The sequence below is a fragment of the Tympanuchus pallidicinctus genome, unplaced genomic scaffold (genome assembly GCF_026119805.1).
Source record: "Tympanuchus pallidicinctus isolate F22 unplaced genomic scaffold, pur_lepc_1.0 scaffold3, whole genome shotgun sequence".
NCBI lineage: Eukaryota > Metazoa > Chordata > Aves > Galliformes > Phasianidae > Tympanuchus > Tympanuchus pallidicinctus.
Genome location: NW_026294747.1, coordinates 80,622,136 through 80,644,000, shown reverse-complemented (window position 1 = coordinate 80,644,000; position 21,865 = coordinate 80,622,136). Strand labels below are relative to the sequence as shown.

Sequence of the window (21,865 nt, the reverse complement as noted above, 5' to 3'; positions counted from 1 at the left end):
ACAACATCTTGAGCATAATAAATAGTGAGGAGCAAGAAAATGTGCATTATGGTTTCTGCGCCAAATTCAGGTCATTTTGAACATTGTGGAGGTTCTTTAGTAAATTAGGAGCTGCCAAAAAAACACAAGGGATGCTTTCATGAGCAAGTTCCTAGAATGTAGGCAGGAATTATCTGTTTCCTTAACCTGTATTTTCAGGTAAAGGAAAACGCAGATGAATGTGATATTTAGACCTACCTGGTTTGAAATGGGGTAATGAGTGGACTCCAGGCCATGTATCTTCATTTGGTGTTCCAAGTACCTGTGCACAACAGAAAAAGAAACAAGCAGCTTTAATGGGAAATCATGATGATTCATTGCATTGCAAAAAGCCATTCCTCCAAAGAGCTCAGTGTACCTCAAAATCTAAATTGTATATAGGCTTAATTATTAGGGGTACAAAAAGCTAAAAGTTACTGTGGTTACAAGGTACCATTGGAGCTAGTAAATGATGGTATGTTTGCATCAGACAACCTGCTTGACTAATACATGTTAAAGCTACTTTCCACTGACTAGTTCAAGCTACTCGTATGATGCAGAATGCTGATGTTACACAGGCTAAATTTTTGACCTTGGAAATAATTTCAATCCCTGTAAACTTAACTGAACAGACACTTAGTAACAGATGTCAGGATAGAAGATTTATACAGATGATAAAACAGATGACTAAGAACATGGTGTGAATAGCAACATGCTGAGATTAGCTGTCATTTTAAATGGATGTAGTAAGCTTAGAACAAGTGACATTTTAGAAAATACAGAAATTATTGACTCATAAATTGTGTTTTGTTTCTATTCCCTTCAGCTTGTAGCACAAATCAGACTAACTGTTAGCAGGAAAGAGCTTAACACTTCTCACTTCCATCTTATCTTCTTTGCCTGCATGAAAAGTTCAACTCCTGGTGTCTTTGGCACAAAAGATAAATTAGTTGAGAGAGCAGCTATATTTAATTCTTCCACAATTGTTTTTACTTTATGATACATAAGTGACAGTGCTCACTTTAAGTGTGTCTGGGAGGAACATCTGAAATAGCAGCTCTAAAAATGGGATTCTAAATGAATTGCAGAATTTGGAAGCTCTCCTGTGCGATCTTCCCTGTTACAAATTTTCATACAGCTTCTAACATCAATGAAAATCCTAGGGACTGTTTTCAGTATTTGCTGTAAGCTCAGACCCTGGAATAAAGACTTGATTTTGTGAAGTGAATGCATCTCACACTTGTATTGTGCTCATTTTGCATTGTCATAAGCATAGAAAACCTCTCTGCCAGTCCTGCCCCTACCTGTACCACTGATCTTCTGAATACATCTTTCATCCTGTTAGCTTATGTCACTGTGACACTGTGCAGTGACTTACTCCAGCACAAAATGAGCATCACAAACACACTATTTGTGTTTATAAGTTAATGCTTAAAAAATTCTGTGGAAAATACACACAAAAAAAATCTTCAAAACTGCAAAAAAAAATATTTCATGCTATTTAGAAGTTGGCTTAAAAATTTGAAGTAGAAGCAGTGTCTTGTTAGGCAGAGACAACTACAAGGTGAGTTTTATGACTTCAGGGCACCAAGTTTGTTAAGCAATTTACAGTATTGCCTGTTTCTAATATGAAAATAGTAGTGCAAAGACACTCTACACAATGATTAATGCCTCAAATAGAAGAAAACACATCTAAATTGGACCGTTCGCAAGAAATTGCAAACTGAAAGTGGAACATCAAGGTGCCAGAGAAACAGAGACATCAGTCTCCTTTCAATTAGACAGTATACATTCATGTAGTTATTTGGAGATGCAAGTTCACTAATTATATTTGTTAATATTATTTGCAGAATCTTGCTGTCAGTATTTGTGAAACAAGACCTAATCAGCATTTGAAACCTTGCCCTTCAACCCAGATCATCACAACACCAGAGCTCACTTCATTATTGCTATAAATGCTTTGAGTGCTACTGCTAACAGTGCTATGATTAAACATAAAAGAAGTTAGAGACACCGCTGACCCATTATTACACGATTAAATCAATTTGCTTTTGTAAGTAACTTTCACCTCCCCGGTTCAGACGCGCATGTACAGCTGGTGCCAAGCAGCACCCAGACCAGCAGAGGGAGCCCGTGGATTAGAAACAGAGCTGCTTCAGTCTGCTTGTTTAAACTGAGAAATGGGGCCGGCACTTTGCAGCCCCACTTGCAAGTGAGAGGAATATTCTCTCACAAAATGTTATGAATGTAGTAAAATTAGTCACACCTTTTCAAATACATATTTTCAATTTCCTCTTATTTTAGATGAGATATAGGCAGCTAAGTCATTGCAAGCTGAATATTAAAATCCACTAACAAAATATGAAGCTTACAGTAGGATACTTATCAGAACAATTTAAGGTAGAACTTGGAGCTATGGAAATTCTGATTTTCAACAGAACAGTAGACCCAACAACGGAGGGCTTGATGGAAGATGACTTCTGTAATGAATATTATGTGACTCACAGTTCTTTTTCACCAGTTTTCCAAACCATTCCTTTAATAACATTCCAGCACATCTGCTGTTATAATGTTTAAGAGCCAGCTACAAATGAGTACTGTGCAAGGCAGCATTCAGACTGCCTACAACATTGATACCTTCTGTCAAGGGTAGCAGCAGTTTAGAAACAACCAGGTTTTTCTATCATCTAAATGCCTGCCATTTCCAGGTAGGAGCAGCTGGTAGTTCAGGCAGTGATCCAGTGCCTGTATTTCAATTCTTTGTACAAACACCAGAAAGATCATCCTTATTCCATACACATATTAACATGCAGAATGCAGAAATTCACAATATGTGACTATCAATCAACAAGTAAGGAGGAGAAGGCAGCAGGGAAACAACTGTGTTCTTAATAAAATGAAACAATCACTGCTCACAGGTATGTCACTATAAAGTGATTTGTAGGCAGCACTTTGCGCAAGTAATGCAGCAATCCATCCCATTTTGATGAGCAGGTATCAGGCAACTTAAAGTGATGAGTTTTGACATCTGCTATAAGCAAAGAAATGAGAGTTCACATCACAATAAAGTGGATGATCTCCTTGGTTTTCAGCTTGCAAAAGAGAGTTAAGGGACCAATCTGAAGAAGGAAAGCAGAGCCAAACAATCTGGTTTTACTTCTGAACACCATCCCATAGCTGTTAAGAGTGTTTGTCCAGACCCTACCACTGTCAACACCTTGGCACTGCAGGTAAATCTGATTACATGAAGGATTTGCAACTGCTGTGGACGATACAGGAGACAGTCTGCTGGACATCCACCTAATGCTGTTACTTTGTGGCTGACCTCACAGCTGTGACCATTCTTGCGCGGGCAACCACTTCTCATCCCAAGCATGCCACCAAGAGTTCAGTCTTTTCTACGTACTAACATCTTCCCTTTCAGTTTCACACAGATTCCAGAAACAAGAAAATAAACACTGCTGTCGCATAATTCAAGCCCCTGTTTAAGAATGGAAGTAGTCTTATATTTATTACTGGGAATTGTTTGGAAAAAATAAGACTAACTCATATTTTTTCTAATCATAATCTGCATATCAGCAAGATAAAGATTCAACTTGTATTCTTTGATATCCTATTTTTAATTGAATTACCTACACAAAACAAAGCAAACCCCTACAAATCTCAAATTTGGAATGGATTTAGTGTTTGCCACAGGCCAGGAGGGTTATAGCTTCTCTAATGAAAAGTCCATGCCCTCATGAGGTTTTACTGTTCCACAATACATACAATTACAACATGAAAAAACACCCTGAACTCATTTATTCCCTAACAAACAAGATAAAATGACCTTAATTTGTCATTTGAAATTTGATGTTCAAAATCAAGATTAGATTCTGATCTAATTTGCATGGTGAGAAATCTATTTATATGAAAATAACAGATTTCCAGTGCATGAGGGTACTGAGGGCCAAATACCCTCACTGTGAGTTGATGCTGTTACGGTTTGGCAGCAACAATACATGGAAAGTTATGAAAACAGAACCTGCTGTTCCGATATCCATATACAAGCATAAAATAGACAGATTGCCCAGGAAACACAACACAAATGCATTAAGGTCTACTGTATTTCTGTAACTTTTTGATAAAAGAAATAAGTTGCTTGCTTTTTACATCTTATTTTACAAAGACTCATAATTCACCTCATGAACGTGCTCCCTTGTGTGCAAGGGAATCATTATTTTATGGTGAGCATTATGCCAATCTATCAGCACAATTAGCTGTGAACTCCTGCATTCTGCTTAGAAAGCATTCCCTGTTACATCCATGTAATAAGGTCATTCCGGCTAACTATTTGTCCAATGAAGTCACCTGATTCTCTTGTGAGATGAGCACTAGTGCAATCTTTCCCACCAGCTCTTTCTCTAGTGCCACAATTAGTAAAAAAAGAAAAAAAATTATTTTCATTTCTAGTACAACTTTTGAATGTATCAAGCCATACATTCTTGAAATAGTGCTAAATACAATGATATTCAAGTAAAGCAATGGTCTGGATTTTAACAAGACAAAAATGTGCAGCTAGTGGATTATTCAGGGATTTCTAGCAACAAAGCAGAATGAAAAACAAGATCAGCATGCAAATGAGATGCCTTTCCTCAGAAAAAAATATGGAAATTAGGCTAAGCAATTTGCTGAATTTTCAAGTCTTTTCTTATTAGGTCAACTTGGTGAACAAAGTTTAGTAAAAAATAAATACCAGGACAGTGAATCATACTTTTTCTTTAATGAAAAGACCTTAGAATTTAAACTAGAATGAGTTACAAACTGTTTGTAAGAATGTTTTCTTTTTTTTTTTCTTTTTTTTTTTAATTTTTCTTTCCAAAGGTCATCAAGATTGTCCTCCTATTCATTCCCTGAGTAAGTCTTACTGCATTTAGTGTGAGCTCTGGGCTGTCAGACACCATAGGAGAGATCTGTCTGAGGAACTGAACTTATTAAGAGAATACAAGAATAAGCATTGTAGAGTTACTTCCAAATCATCAATCTCTTTCTTTTTAGTGAGATACAGAGGCCTCTGGCATTCTGTTTTTCAACAAAAATCTGCTACATTCATCCAAACTACACATTTCTAGTGAAACTCCCAAACTTCCAACTTAGTCAAAACACCAGGCGCCCTTTCCATTTTGGTTGGACAAAGGTAAGTTAGCTGTTTAGATCTGGCTCTTGATAATCAGGGCAAATTCCATGATGCTCCACCACTCATAGGGCTTCTGAATGGGCAATCTTGCATTTGCAAAAAGACAAACTCACATGATCTCTTTTTCCTGGTGACAAGACTTCGCCCAGCTGATCCAGCCAGTCCTGCATTCACTGTTCACTGCATTCACTGAGTGTTCACTGTTAGCTACACCTTAACCACATCCTCTACCATCAGCAAAGCCCTGCAGTACCAGCTGGTAATGTCAGTGAGCGCAAAGTGAGTAGTGAGGATTGAAGGAGGAACTTTGTCCTTCAGCTCACATTTTGCTAATGGGTTAAGCAAAATTCAGCAACTATTTGTGTATTATGCATGCTGACTCAGTCTGCTGACTGACAACTGCAGCTACGCTCCCTTCTAGTCTCTCCTGGGCACAGCGGATGACAGCTGAGTGTCAAGTTTAATATCCGGAAGACAGAGGCAGAAATGGAATAGTCTTAGTAACGGTCTTTTCTTCACTTTGGGAGCTTAGCTGTTCAGTTTCCTTAAGGGACAATGTATCTCTCAGTTTATGTAATGCACTTCCACTTTTGTTAGAGGATGAATATATTTTAACTCAGAGAAGGCACTGAATAGTCCAAGAATCCGACTGGAACAATAAAGTAAACATATTTTCTCTACAGAAAAAGCCTATCAGCAAGTATTACAATAATATGTTTATTGGGATTTACTAGAAACAAAAACTTCCTCTCAAGGACCACTGTTATCAAGATTTAAAATTCTGAAGTCTTTCTTCTTTAAATGTATGGCAAAAATTACACACAATCCCAAATCTGGAATTTCATATTAGATCAAAGTTAAAGCAACTGAAAGGCCTCTCCTCCTATGCATAAAACACTTCTTCAGAGCCTGAAACCTGTATTTTGGTACAAATGATTTTTCATACTTACAAATCTTGCTGTATTTTTTCAGTCAATTGTCATCAAAGCAGCTCTCCATTATCCCCATACAGGTAAGAAAGAAAATACCAGCCAAACATATTAAACATACAGAATACGATGTAATGTTTCTCATATGATTCCTCTTCAGAATGAAAATGTTAATAAACAACATCCCGTAATTCTCTACTGACAAAATTAGATTTTCAAATTCTTGTTTTCTTGTAGAAAGCAGGTTGTATTTTTTGCTTCCTTATGTCCCTTTAAAACTACCAAAATCATAAAATAAGCTTTAAGTGATGATATCTGGTAAAAGGAAGGAACATCGTATGAAATATTTTGCAGAACAAATTTAATATAATCTGCATTCATTCAGGACACTAAGTCAGAATCCAGAATTTAAAAGAAAAAAAAGTGCTTAGAAATCAAGTTGATTGGAGTATTTCTTTTGCAAGTTATTTTGTGAGTGTTTTGTCATAACAGAACAAACAGAATAAAATATAAATATGAAAAGAGCTCTAAGTAGCACCTGCTAAACAACAGCTATAGCAAGAAAAATAGAAAGAGAAAACTGAGAGAAAACTAAGAAAACTAAGATAAAACAAGAGAAACTAATAAGCTTGTTTCTCCTGTACAATGAACTGATGCTGTTTTATGAAAAACAAAAGTTACTGAGGCTTATTCTCTAATGTGAAAAAGGAACCAAATCACGTGCACCTATGGTAAGATGCCAGCTCCTTCAGGCATTAAGTGGAATATCATTGTTACGTTATAAGGAATTAATAAAAACAGCTGCTTTGAACATAAGGAGTGATTTACAATGAAGCTGGCTTAAAAAAACATTTAGGTAACGTGCTAGTATGGATGAGGGAAGCAAAACATGAAATTAATATCAACACTCCCACCCCCCAGAGTTTTAACAAAACACATTGATTAAAAAAATATCAAATTCAACAAATGTTTGTGCTTTTAGCTCCATCATAGACCAAGAATGAAGCATTTGAAACAGTAGAAGACCCAACTGTTATTGAGAAGCTTTTTCCCACTGGAGCAAAATACAACAAAGTCTTAACAGGAATCGCAGAATCATAGAATAGTTTGAGTTGGAAAAGACCTGGAAGATCATCTGGTTCCATCTCCCTGGTATGGGCAGAGTTGCCCCCCACCATCTCAGCTGCCCAGGGCTTCATCCAACCTGGCCCTGAGCACCTCCAGGGATGGGGCACCCACTGCTCTCTGGGCAGCAGTGTCAGAGCCTCAGCAACCTCTGAGTGAAAAATGTTCCCTTCATATAAAATCTAATTCCCCATCTTTTGTTTAAAAATGTTCCCCCTTGCCACATGACTATCTACCTGTGTAAAAAGGTGATTTCACTCCTGCTTATATGATCCTTTTAAATATTGGAAGGCCACTATCAGGAGCCTTCTATTCTCCAGACTGAAGAAGCCCAGCTCCCTCAGCCTGTCTTTGTAGGAGAGCTGCTCCAGCCCTCTGCGCATCCTCCCAGCCCTCCTCTGCGCTCTCTCTAAAAACTCCACATCTTTCTTGTGCCAGGGCTGCCAGGCCCAGATGTAATCCAGATGGGGACTCACAAGGTCAGAACAGAGGGGAGAATCCCCTCCCTCTCCCCGCTGACCACCACTCTGTTGATGCATAGCATAGTATATCATTGGCCTTCTAGGCTGCAAGTGCACACTGCTGGCTCATGCTAAGTTCTTCATCTATCAGGAACCCCAAAGTCCTCCTTAGAAGGGCTACTCTCAAGGAGTTCTTCTCCCAGTCTGTGTATACATCTGGGAAACTTATTCAGTATATGATTTTCCCAAGCTTACTTGGTGCATTTAAAAAATATTTGAGTAGCTTTATATATGAAAAATTTAGTTTTACCCCAACACTGCTTCTGCTCTCTTTGCAGCACAAATAAAGAAACTCAGAGCTCTCTTCATTCCTGATGTAACCGAAGCTACCTTTCTGGGGGACACTGCCAGCGAGGCACCTCTGCCACCTGACGGGAGAAGGACCAGGGACTTCCCAGCCCTGCTCCTCTGCCAGGCTGTTCCTGCTCCCCGTGTCAAGGGCAGGGCAGGCACTGAGGCAGAGCAAGCCTGCTGCAGATGGACAGCACAGGATAAAATGCAAACCTCCCCCATTTAAAAATGCACTGCCAAGGTTTGGCCTGTCAGCGTTCAGCCAGGGGACAGTTTAGTTTATTCCAGAAAGGATCTGCTAAATAAATATCTTACTTTGAACCACAGAAATAGCTCTATCAATGAGATGATTGTTAGAAAATAATTCTGTCCATAATCCAATTTAAATTAGAGAGAAATCAAAGCCAGAATCATTTCCTCTAAATTTCACAATGAGACAAAAAAGCCGCTGTGAAACAGTTTGTACTGGACTACAGCACCCTCTTCCTAAAGCTAATCAGCACATCTTGTTACAACACTCTGCCTTCATTAAGGTTCATTATGGTGGAAGAAACTGGTTTCTGACACAGTGATTCATAATAAAACATTCCCATGAATGAGACTAAAAACATTAAGAAAACAAGATCTGAAAAACTTATTGAGAAAACAAATGGATCTGTGTTGCAGAGAGAATCTGAAATAAGCAGCAGGAGGTGGGAAAAAGGTGAACTCCTGACAGAGACTGTACTTTTCCTCAAACCAGTGAAAACATGCAAGAATTCAATTTGAAACTGCAGCACATAAGAAAAGGAGACTCTGTTTAGCTCCGAAGTGAAAAGAGGGCTCCTTTGTCAGGGCTCTGCCAGGCCCAAATGGGCTGAGGCAGCAGAGCTGAGGTCCTGTCCTTCCAGTTTTCCCAGCCACCAGGCTGAGGGATCTTCCTCAGTCAGGAAACAATCAAATCATCAGAATAAAAAGTCTTTGAACTTAAACCATGGTGTCTCTTTTACAGAATCTATACAGCAGCTCAATAGGATGAGACCGAGTCTTAATACAAAAGAATTTGAAAACTTTTGCGTACCTTGAAACTGTGGATTAAGAAAGAGCTGGGAAGAAAATTCGTGCCTAAGACTACTGCTGACCTCAACAGATTTCTCTTCCCTTCTTCCTTTCTTCCAAGAAGAAGAGACTGCTCTTCTATCACTACCACTTGTAAGCAAACCAACAACAGAGATGGAAAGTCTTCACTAAGGACGACCTTGCTGTTAATATATGCAAAGAAGCACCTGCTTCTTATTTCTGTGCTAATAGCTATCTTTCTTACTGTTTGGGAGTAGAATTGTTTGCTTCACCACAAAGAAAAGGAGTACTGTAACAGTCTATCAGAAGAACCCTTAGCTCACAAGGTATGCTTGTTTACACATCCTTCAAAATCTGCTCTGATTTACCATATACAGAAAGGTAAAGACTCTGCAGGCAAGATTTCCTGCCTCGTTTGTGTTGTAAAGCCTTTGGAATAGCCCATCCAAAGATAATCCCTTCCTGAACATGCTCTTTAAAGATTTATTTCAAGATTTTTTTACTGACTTTTTTCTTTAAGCTGGAGAGAAAAAAAAAATACCCAAAAGCCTGTGGGAGGCTGTTATGAAATGTACTTCCACATGCTGTGCTGTGCTGCCTCAGCAGCTGGTTCATTTGAATTCCAGGTATGCGCTACTGAGGTTTTGCTGCTGTTGTAGTTTTTCAAAACACCAGCTTATCAGAGGAGCAGTGATGCTTTTGTATCACTGCCCCTTTTCGAAGACTACAAAGCTGGCTCAGTTCACATACACACACACCTTCCCAGCAACGTCACAGTGCCCAACCTTACTGGCATGAATAAAGACACACCATTTTGTTAGGATGTCTAGAGTGCTTAAAGCCAGAAAGCTTATTTAAATAAATAGCAGACCAAACTTATGCCAATTCCTATGAATCATCATAAAATTAGCAAAGAAAACATTCAAGATAAAATGTAATGTCTTCAGTATACCAACGTTTAACTGAAACGATTGGAACAAATAAGCATGTGTAGGATCAGATCCGTTCCTGACCAGGGTCACCACTGAACCACAACCCAACCTAATGGTTTAGTTTGCATAGAAACTGATCTACATTTTCCCAGAGCAAAATCTCTGAGCAGCAAAGCACAGTGCTTCTTGGGTACTGGAAACCCTACCTCCCTGGCTTGGTGCCCAGTCACAGCACATCCGAGGAATGAGTGCATCTCACTGTGACATTACATTGGAACCTGTCATCCCTCATGCACAAGCCACAACATACACACGGCACAACGGAAGCTCATTACATGACAGAAATACGTTTGCAGTGCAAAGGAAAGCTGCTGTACCCAGTGAGATAGAATATCGCATCGGGGCTAACAACTGCCAAGCTCACAGTCTGGAATAGGATGGTAATACAGAGAAAACTCTTTTTCTCACCTAAAAATTCTGAGAAGATAACCTACACCAAGACCTATATATTAAGCCTGGTGCTCAGCACCACATAACAGTGTGATACTTGAATCAGATCACATCACCCAGCTCTTATTTTGCCAGTCAAGGTCTTGATCTTGCAATAATCTCAATTCTGAATAGATTCATGCAGCCACATGGAGTCAAGTGAAGCAGTGGGTATTCTGTCAAGGTTTTTTTGAGCAGCCATTTGTTCAATCTGCAGCAAAAGAAGGCAGCTAGTTATGCTGCCATTTGAAGAATGTGCGGGTCCAGGTGTTACCAATATTTCTGAAACAGCGAGTGCATTAATAATGAGCTCCGATTGTGTCGGGTAAATGTGGTGGATATAAGTGCACTTTCCCTGGCTAAATATCCTGCCGATTCCCTACACTGAACCATATTAGAATTCTCAGTTCAAATCACCTTTTTAAAATGTCTAACCTTACCATTAAAAACCACTTCAAGTGATTCAGTTTCAGGTGCACCTCCTATAACAAACTGCAGCATGATGCTTAGTATATTCAGGACTCATTCCAAATAGTAATATTTAGTGGTTAAAAAAACCAAAACAACAACAACAAAAAAACACCGGAGTTCTACCTTTCTGATTCATAGGAACAGAACAGGAAAGAAGAACAAAAAAAATGGAAGCCTCCAAGTTGTATTGAAAATTCTAAAAAAGGGAAAAAATATCACCCTATCTTGATGGACATATCCAGGTCAGAAAAGCAGCTGGGGTATTTTATGTGTGGTTGGGGCAGAATACCATTGCTGTTTTTTAACACTCAAAGCCACAGGTTAGCCACATGTTGCAGCCTGCTTTCAGGAGAAGCCATGTGTGTGTTCCTCCCCAGGAACAGAAAGCTGGAATGTGGGGGGTCAAAAGCAAACCCATTTCCCAGGCTGGCAGACTTTCTCAGTTGTCAAGAGAAGGAGAATCCATAGTATCACCAAACACTTTGTGGCTGAAATTAAGGTGATTTTAGCTAATTATATGTCTGCTGGCCATAAAGTAGCAATGTATCTGTTGTCAGATCATGCTGTTACTTATTTTAAGAAAAAAAAACAGTACACTATATGTTTCTGAAATGCCAATTTGATTATACTTGCTTGATGAAGAATTTAGGTGGGGGGAGGGCAAACAGAGGAAGAGGTTTTTGAAAGAATGCCCAATTTTGAAACTCAAATTTCCTGAAAATTCAAAACTGAGATTTAGCAATTTATTGATTATTCAGCAGCTGTAGTTTTAACAATCAGTTGGCAGGTGGCCCAGGACTTCTCATTTTGGTTATTTAAATGAAGGTGGAAGCAGGTGTAGCTCAACTGGAAGAGGCAGCTGCACTCCCAGCTTCAGTGAACCCATTTGTTTTCTTTGACATTCGTTCACTCAGTTGCTTTGCTCTTAACTTCCGAGCTTTCAAAAACACTAGGCAAGAAAGATTAGGGTGTAGTCATCTACTGTCTCCTCTTGAATATGCTTCAAGCCACGTGCAAGCTATCCACATTGGCAGCCTTTGCTCTTTGTAGACTCTGTTTTGGGCAGAAGGGAACTCCTTCCCTGAAGCTGCTGAAAGGCAGCCCTTCCTCTCTGCTGATAGGTAAGAAGGTTGCAAAAGAGAGCTGGGGGTACTTGTCGAACACACTGCCGACAGCTCCAAAAGGAATTTAGGAGGTTGTATTGAAACAGCTGGTGACAAAGTGTGAATGAATGAAGACAAATCCCTAAAAGATCAGAGCTGCTTAACACCTGCATACCACATACTTTTTTTTGGAAAAAAAACAAACAACAACCCACATTGTCGACAACAGAAAAGGCTGAAAAATGATTGTACAGAAACACTGAATGTGAGCAATGCTACTATTACAAGGAAAAAACAACACTTCATAGGTAAGTTTTAAAGACCTCATTTCATTATCAGAAACGAAGATGTTACATCAGTGAAACAAGGGTAACTACACATGTTAGAGAGAAAAATCAACCTCTCAACAGTGTAGGTGCAGTTGATCTCTTGAATTATTTAAGGAATACAGAATAGCAGCAGGATTTTATCATTAGGGTAGTTGAAAGGTTGCAGAAGCAACAAAAATGTGGAAATACTGGCAAGAAAAAGATAACATGAGGAAAAAGTGGTAGGCAGCTATGCTGAATGTTAGTGGTAAATGAAGCTCAAAAAAGTGATGATTCTAGGAAGAAACAAATGTTTCACTATTCTGAGTTTTCAGCTACATTCATTGGCCAGATAAATATTCTTTATATGATTGTGTAGTGTGTGGATAAAACAACACAACAAACAAAAGAGGATTTACCCTGGCTACAGTTATTACCCTGCCTGGAACTGCTGAGCAGCTGATAAAGCAGTAATGATCAAGTGAGGTCAACATCACCACATCTCTATCTATCTCTCTCCATGAAAACAGAGTGATATGCAATGTAACTGTTATTCACCAAATATCTTAGTCATTGGACCAAGGCATGTTGGACCAAAATGCCTAGGATGTCAAGTATTCAAATTATTGAGGCCTCTTTTGAAGTAACTCGGGCAACCTGCTCTATGTATGCATGCTAAGATGAGAAATTTGGGATAACTAAAAGATTGACAAATTCTCTGGCTGCATTCCCACTGATTTCACTGATGGGTTAGTTCAGAAATATAAAATTTATGAATCTGTCATTCTTCTTATGCGAGGAGCACAGTTACGGCTGCTGCACAACAATTACCTTCTAGATATGTGGGTGGGGGGGACACACAACAGATAAAATATGTGCTATGATGAACATGAGACACAATACAATTAAATAATTTTTGTATACGGCTCTTCTCATTTCCTTTTATAAAATTACCTATTTATCTATCCCTGTGTTTCTCCCTGAATCTTTCTTGAACAGAAATAACCTACCACGAAACATTATTAACTATGATTGTATAATACCAAAGTTAAAGCACATCTGCTATAAAGTTTCTCTTAGAACTACTTGTCTCTGATCTTTGACTCTTTTCAGCCACACAGTAAATATACTAAGAGCAAGAAATGATAAACAATAGCTTTCCTATCAGTAAACAGAACCTTTTCATAAACAAGAACAGAAAGCATTATTAGGAAAATGTGTGAGAAAGGATGGACTTAGCTCCATATTACCAGTTAAACTACTTAAATCTTGTCTAAAGCAAGCCTGCTGATTTATTCTCCTGATAATGGCAACTCTCAGAAAAGCAACTGACACTTAAAATGCTTTCAAAAAAAGACGTGACTCAGTGACCTCTCAGATCTCGTAGAACCATACACAGATATTCTGCAAAAGTGGGTCACAAGATGGAAAGATAAAGGAGCTGAGGGACTGTGGACTGAAATTCCCCACCTCAATATAACAGAAGACGTGTTTAGAAATGATACTAGCAAAGTCAGTGAATACAGCTATACAGAATTTAGGTAGAACTTACTATAATCTTTTTATTGTCATTATTTTTTATTTATAGCACTCATTAATTTTCTAATGCTGTGAACTAAGTACGGGCAAAGCTATTCTTGTGCTGGCATATTCATATCATCAGCAAGTCTTCTGCCAGCACATAAATGGAGCCACAAAAATCATACCCTTCTAATTACACAAAGCCATAACAACAACAACAAAAAAAACAACTGATACTAAGGAATAGAGGATTTTTTTTTTTTTTTTTGCATGAGTGTAGATTACATTAATTTACACTTATAGTAAGATGGATAGAAGAGACAGGCCTCAGGAAGAATAATTCCATCCTCTGTACAGTATCCAGGTCAACCAGCTAGAGATCAGTTTGGCAGAAATGGACAAAGGAGTCTGGGTGGACACTAAGTACAAAATGAGCCAGTAGTGTGCCCTTGCAGCAAAGGCCAAGAGTGTGTTGGTCTGCCTTAAAAAAAATATATATATATTACCAAAAGTTCCAGGGAAGTGACTCTTCTCTACTCAGCACTGGGGAGACACATCCAAAGTGCTGAATGCCCAGCATAAGACGCTGACTTAGTGCAGCAAGTCCATCAAAGATGATTAAGGGCCTGGAGCATCTGACACATGAGAAGGAGCTGGGACAGTTCATGCTGGAGGAGAGAAAAAGTTCTGGGTGATGGTATCAATACTAATCTGGTAAATAAATACCTGGTGGAGTGTGTGTGTGAAGAGGGCAGTGTTATCAGTGGTATCTAGTGACACAACAGAAGACAACCTGCACAGACTGAAATGCAAGAAATATCACTTAAATATTAAAAAAATCCTTTTTTATTCTAAGAGCGTTTGAACAGTATAACAGGCTGCCAGAGAGACTATGAAATCTCCATTCTTGGAAGTACTGAACAGTTCTGGGCAACCTGCTCCAGAAGCCAGGAGCTGAGAGCCAGAGGGACACTTTCCACGGAAGTTGATACTGTTCTCACAAAAGACTGCAACTCAAAACACATCAAAAATGTGTCAGAGTAAGAACAGGATATCTTTAATGATCATGAAAGTAATTAAGCAAGTTGTTTTAAAAACATGTCCCTCTTTAAGACAAGTAAAGTTTGTAATCAAAGTGAAAGTTTACATGGTCCATTGTTTTTTGACCCAACTAAAGATATAGAAACTTAACCAAGAACTTTCAGCATAATAAATAGGTGCCTCAAAAAATTCCTTGATTTCTCCCCCAGATGTAAATATTATGAGGATCATCATATTTACATGAGCACCTACTCTTTTTGTTGAGAATTTACTTGCACTTCTCTGCTCCATCAGTAAGAAGGTCTTAGAGTTTACACCACAGCTGTTTGGATCATGTTGTGTCCAGAAAAAGTAATGAGTAGTTCTCATTATGTCTTCACTGTACAATATATATTAATAGTTCTCTCTGATGTACTCAGAACAGACCTCAACTGCCAGAAATATTGCTATGCAGTGGTACATATATATGCACTCTAAAGACAAATGGTGAAAATTGGGCATTTTTATTTCTATAACTGACAACTAGAGAATCAATTTTGCTATTGTGAGTTATTTTAACTAGAGAACTCAGAATACTGTGAAGGAAGAGCCAAAGCAACAAGAATGAAACATAATGCTTCATTATCTGGAGCCATTTATTTCACACTCAAACACCTGAAAATACCTACTGCGTTAAGAACCTAGTCAGACAATTCTCCTGCTCTCAACTCCTGTATGAAAGTTCTTGCTTTCAACATCTTCTTATGAAACAGAATTTCTTTTCTCTCTCTCTCTTTTTTTTTTTTTTTTTTTTTTTAGATTTTTTCTTTCTTTTTCGCTCTTATTAATCTGTACAGTACTTCTCAGGCAGTTTCAAATGAATGCATCTTATTTTCCATGGATTACTCTTCTAATAAAAAGACAACAATAAAAAGGAACAACAAGAATAAAAAAATTCAGATATGTTCTGAAATTCTGTTCTCTGTGCAATGACAACACCAACAGTGGACACACAGATACTATTTGATAGTATTTTAATATATAATATTCAAAATTCAGGTGAGATTATGTAGGTATTTTTTGTGTAGGCCAAATTAATGCCTAGGTTATTCAACCACAGTCATTTAACACATTAGGAAAGCAGCTGATCTGGACTAGATAGACTAATGATAGCCCTTGAAAACCTGATATCTCTATACATCAGTAAGCTTATCCGAAGATTCAAATTTAGTTTAGATAAAGATGTTAATCAGCGGCTTGTATAAATGTCACTGACTACAGTATTGTGACACATGTTCAGCATCTTAATAAATTAAAATATACTCCAAGGTACTGATTCAGGAAACACTTGAACAGGTATTGAAGTCCATCTTTATTCAAATTAGCCATATTGCTAATTTGCAGTATTGCAAAGTATACTTCTTATGTACATGCATACCTTCTACTAACTGTGAAAGAGGATGTTTCCGTGAAATAATATCTACACAATGATAAAATAGATATATATTTCTTCCAGTCCCTACTGGGGCAAGAAAAATTAGTCTTGAAGTCTTTTAGGGAACGTGTGCAGATAGGACACATCAGCCATATTCTCATAACCTCCTTCTAAAAACATCATCTCAAATTGCCACTCAACAATTTTTAGATGTTTTCAATAGTAACAATGTTTGACTTTGAACTACAGATTGTAAGCAACAATTTTGGCAACCAAGACAATCTTCAGAAAACCTGCTTTGGCATGCAATATGCAGTTGGATATAAGTAAATGAGGAAAAGAAGATCCTGGTTTATTAAACATTGCTCCTTTACGTATGAAATGGAAAGAGAAGGCAATATAAATGCTTGATATTTGATCATTTATCTTCCCTAGGAGATACAATCACCATAAGAGAGCAGGTCTTTGAATAGTCCTGTGCATTTGTATAGCACAATATTGTCTTGTAGAGTAAGTTTTAAGATAACAGAATGACACTACGGCTAAGAAGAGGCTTCAATCTAATTTGTAATATGCAAACCACTGCACTTTTTTTCAATGTCATCTGAATTCAAAAACCAAAAAAATCCAAAAAATCAAAAAAAAATCCAAAAATATTTGAAATTACAGCTCTGTAACACATATGGACACAAACTGCACAGGAGATTTTACATGGCACAATTTGTTTCTGTGGTGCATGGGGCCAACAAGAAAGGTGCCTGCAATGACATATATGTAAGTAACCAGAGCTGCACTGATTTACACTGGCTGAGCTTCAGCACATCTTTTTAAAGGATTGCCTGTAAACACCCTATGGAGGGACAGATGAGCCTGGAAAAGAAACAATGCTTCTTTATAATTATAGACCATTTCTCATTCAGCAACTGAAATACGGCAGATACTGAAGAAACATTCCAATTCCAAAGAAAACCACAAAGCCATTGCATTTCACTGAACCATGTCTTAATTTGTTTTCTTTTTCTGATAGCCAATTATTCTTCGCATTTCATACTACCAAGCTGATAATGAGCCAAACTCTGGGGGTTTGGCTCAGAGTTAGCAGGCTGAATGAGAACAATTCCCCATAAGCAAAGGATGACACCTGTGTTAGAAGGAAGCCACCAAAACCAGTATGGCACACCATGTTCTATGACTGCTGATCCAGCACCCAGCCATCCTTTGAAAGTCAACAACAGAGTCACACATCCATGCATTTTTTCCCTTTTGTTGCCAGCTGGTAGCTCCCCCAGCAAGCGTCTGTCATTTTCTACTGACTGTTTTATGACATGGAGGTTATTTCTCCCCTCTTCTAATGGAATTGTTAATAGAGTGCATGATATATGAATTATTGTCAAGAAACCTTGTGCCCTCTTATAAGAGAAAAAAAATACATATACATTGATAGTAAACTATATAGTGCATTTTAGCCAAGCTAAAAATAAGCTGAAAATCTTTTTAAAAATCTCTTAAGAAATCCATAACACTTTACAACACATGAATAAATAGATTTTTTTTTTTTTTAAGATCACTTTATTAATTCACCATATGCTAGTTAAGAATTATATTCATTTTAAATTTGGCAAAAGCATAGATAGCCCAGAGAGGAGCCACGTAAAAGTGATGTCATTGCAAAACCTGCAGGAAATTACCCTAAAATACTGAATATGTGCTAATGATTACAAAGAGAAAGATTACAGCTATATAAGCCTTTTATTTATTTAATTAATTTCAGTGATGCTAAGAAGCAGTGAAATATTTCATGTATTATTATAATGTGAAATAGATGTAAATTCAATACAAGATGTAGTACACTGCTCTCTCCTTGTTCTATATACACGTTGTTATTGAAGAGACCTCAGCAGTCAAGTTTCCAGTTTTAAAAAAAAATTGTGTTTGCATCATGAAATCATCAGTGGGAGGGAAGCAGAGAGAGATGGGAGGAAAACAGAACACCTTCCTCTCACCCCCAGCAAGAAAGAACAATCACTTTTGCAAAGATGAAATTTTCTTGATTCCAATTCATCATCTGTAGCATTCAAGACACCAAAGATATCACGCCTACATAAAATGAAATTTCAGACCAGGTCCAGCCTTACAAGTGCATCTATTCCATCTGATATGAGTGAGCTGTATTTCTGGGCCTAAGTACTTAACATATGAGAGAAAAATGTGTATTGAGTAAGGAAACAGGAACAGAAGACCAATAAAGGTAAAAAGGTAACTAAACATCTCATTACTGAGATAAACTTCAAAAAAATCCCAATAGTTGAAAGTATTCCTCCCTTGGGCATGGCTAGTTTCCCCAAAGACATTATTAACACAATGTAGCACACAGCAGGGTTCCTATGAGCTCTTCATAAGCTTAAATGAAAGGGAGGTTGTTAAAATATATCATTTCTGTCTTTAGGGAATGTAACTGACAGGAAGCAGCCCTTCGGGTTCAGAACTAGAGGGAAAAGCTTTGCAGCCTCACAAACACCTATTACCATCTGAATCTCAGAGGAAACTACCTATGATCCTGCTTTACACGACGCATTAGGTACGTGGTTATAAATATATACTAAAGAATATATTGCTAGCATTTTAAATCTTCAATACCAGAAGCAATACATATGTTTCCACTTTAAAACAAAAATTCCATTTGAAAATATATAGTTACTGGAAATTGCAAACCCCTGCAAATCTTTGCTGTGCAGCTCTACGAAGAAAGCGGTTTCACAATCACTCTTTGGAATACCAGACTGTTGGGCTCAACAGAAGCACACTGTTCTCTTTAAATTACGTTTAATACAGTGCATGATGGCACCCAACAGAGCTACAGCTCCCAGGACTAAGAGCAGGCCCTGCTTTTTGCAATATGTATGTATGGAAGGAGAGGAGCTCCAGGCTCCGAGCTCCCCACTGTGTCGTGTCAACTACAGCAGGAGAGCCCACACAGGGCACCCACACAACCATCCTGTCTGCAGACTGAAGGCTCATTTACAGAAGAAACATCCTTTAAGAGCCATTATCCTGCACAGAGATCTGCAAAGTGTTAGAAGAACTGTTTGTGCATTACTCTCACAGTGCAGTGTAATTTTTAGTGTAGCTGGCACCAAGACAGAAGTTCAGCCAACACAAAGATTATTCCCTTATCAGGAAGGCTTCAGAGCCCGAGAGGGAAATTCACTTTGATCTGCAGTAGCTTACCAAAACCTCACGAAAATTGGAAGAGGCAGAAATACATTCCCACTTAAAAAATCTCTCTAGAAGAAAAATAAAGCTAGCACTAGGAATTCAATCTGATCTGGTTTGAATCTGTGAAGAACACTGAATATAAAAGCATATAAAAGCATATCCTTACATCAAAGCCAGGGTGTACCCAAGCTGGTGCTTCCAGCATGGCCCAGGGTGAGGCCTGCACAGCACACCACAGCCTCCCACAGGGAGCAGCTCTAGCACTCAGAAGTGCTACTTAGCTGTCAGCTCCTCTGGGGACAAAGCTCACATGCAAGCATTTGCTGCAGCTTTTACTTCCAGATAAAATTAAAGCTGTATTTATGAATGGCAAGTTCTCCTTCATATAGAAAACCTTTAAGTCTTCGTCTACAGAAATGCATGCCAATAAATGATCAAATGGAAGGATCTGTTGATAAAGAATGCAGCTACTTTGTATCTGAATCCAAATATTTCCCAGTTCTGTGTAGTTTTATTCAGATCCAACAGACTGCACCACATTTTCCCTTTTACCAGGGCAGAATGGTACTCTTCATTCTTCACATGATCCAACCTCCATCAGTCTCACGCACATATCACAAAACTAGAGAGTAGTGCTGAGATTATCCTATCAGATCATTACTCTAGCAGACTTAGCATCCTGTAACAAAAACGTGGGCTACTGATCTCAAAAAATGGTGAAACAGTTTTCTGGATTTCTCAGCTATGCTAGGATACATCTGAGGAATAATAATGGCACATCACTGCTGTGATAGTTCAAGGCACAAGAATTGTTAGCTGTTACAGACTGCAACTATAGATTTCTCTCCAATTGTATATAATACAGTTCTATCCAGGAAGTAATCCAAGTCCCCAATAAGCAGGAAAGAGTATGGGCAAAGATGTAATAGTACAGTGATTAAGCCAAATCACTCCTCATTAAGACTTTTTTTTTTTTTTTTTTTGCTATTAAGCCTTTTTGAGACAGCAACTTATTCATAGGTGTTATTTCCCTTTTACTTGGTGAGTGCTTTTTTCTTTTTAACTATTCACGCTTTTAAATATATGTGGGAAAAAGCAATCATATTATTAGATCCAAACTGTGGCAATAACAGTATACAGCCTGCTCATTCATAGGGTCGGCACCTCTACTGCTGCTCCATTTCAGAGAAAAGATTCTGGTTTATAAACCCCTGTTATTTTATTGAGGTCTACTACAGTAATGGAACCTGAGAATATTTATTAAGAACAGCTTTTGCAACATAAACACAAAATCAGTTCATATTCCTGTTCATAAAAATCCACAAGTGTCTAAAGCAATAGAAGTCAAAAAAATACACATTTAAACAGGTGCTTTCTTTAAGATAAATGAAAGATCAATCGCGTTTCCTAATCTATCATACACAATCAATTAAGCCATTATTAAACATAAATATCAGTCATAACCAGGAAGAAACACTGTGCTGTGCTGTATTGGATCTACCCTTGCTACTTATGTATGTAAAGAATGGTTATGGTGGAGTTATTTAGAAGCATTTACCAAATCTCTTCACCTTGCACTTCATAACCACTGAAGCAGCATACATTCAACATGTTCTATTTTAATTTATATAATAATGGAGAACTATATGATAGAGAAATAAACAGCCAGTAAGAATTTTAAACTGTGACTTGCATTAAATTATGTTTAGTTTTCCTAGTTTTCTTAGTTTTTAGTACAATGTAACAGATTTCCTGAAAGTTCTGATCTGCAACACAGACTCTTACATGAAAGTCTGACTATGTCTGGCAAGAGATAGCACACAGATTAAAGCAGCTTTTGGTGCAAGCGGCATAGGAGAGGGCTAAAGAACAAAAGCATCAGCAAGAAGGTGGGGCCTTTGCCATGAGAAACACATTACTGACGGATGCCAAAAAAGTGAACTACAGGAAGACTTGTGGGAGAAATGTTGTAGTGGTTGATCTGGTTCTTTATGGCTGTGAGTCCTCACCATGAAAAAGTTAATTGTATCAGTTATCTTGTGTAACAACCGGATTAATTTTATACTTCAGAGTAGCTAACTTCCATACCGTACATGATTCACTGGAGAATGGATGAATTGAATCCTTCTCTTCCAATATGAAAGTAAACAAGAATAACCCATTGTTTTATAACTTTTAAATAGATAAATTCTTAATGATGCTTAGAGGAAACTAGGAAGGCATCACTGAAACTATTTAGCTAAGGGTAACT

General features: G+C 37.9%; 1 protein-coding gene across 5 annotated transcripts in view; it reads right to left on the bottom strand.

Moving 5' to 3' along the window:
* CDK14 (cyclin dependent kinase 14) overlaps positions 1-21,865 on the bottom strand; it is a 306,835-nt gene that overhangs the window by 104,172 nt on the left and 180,798 nt on the right. For all 5 annotated transcript variants that reach the window (XM_052696727.1, XM_052696729.1, XM_052696730.1 and 2 more), the window contains one exon: positions 238-301. In XM_052696727.1, the coding sequence (XP_052552687.1) occupies positions 238-301 (64 nt within the window). The remainder of the gene's footprint in view (positions 1-237; positions 302-21,865) is intronic.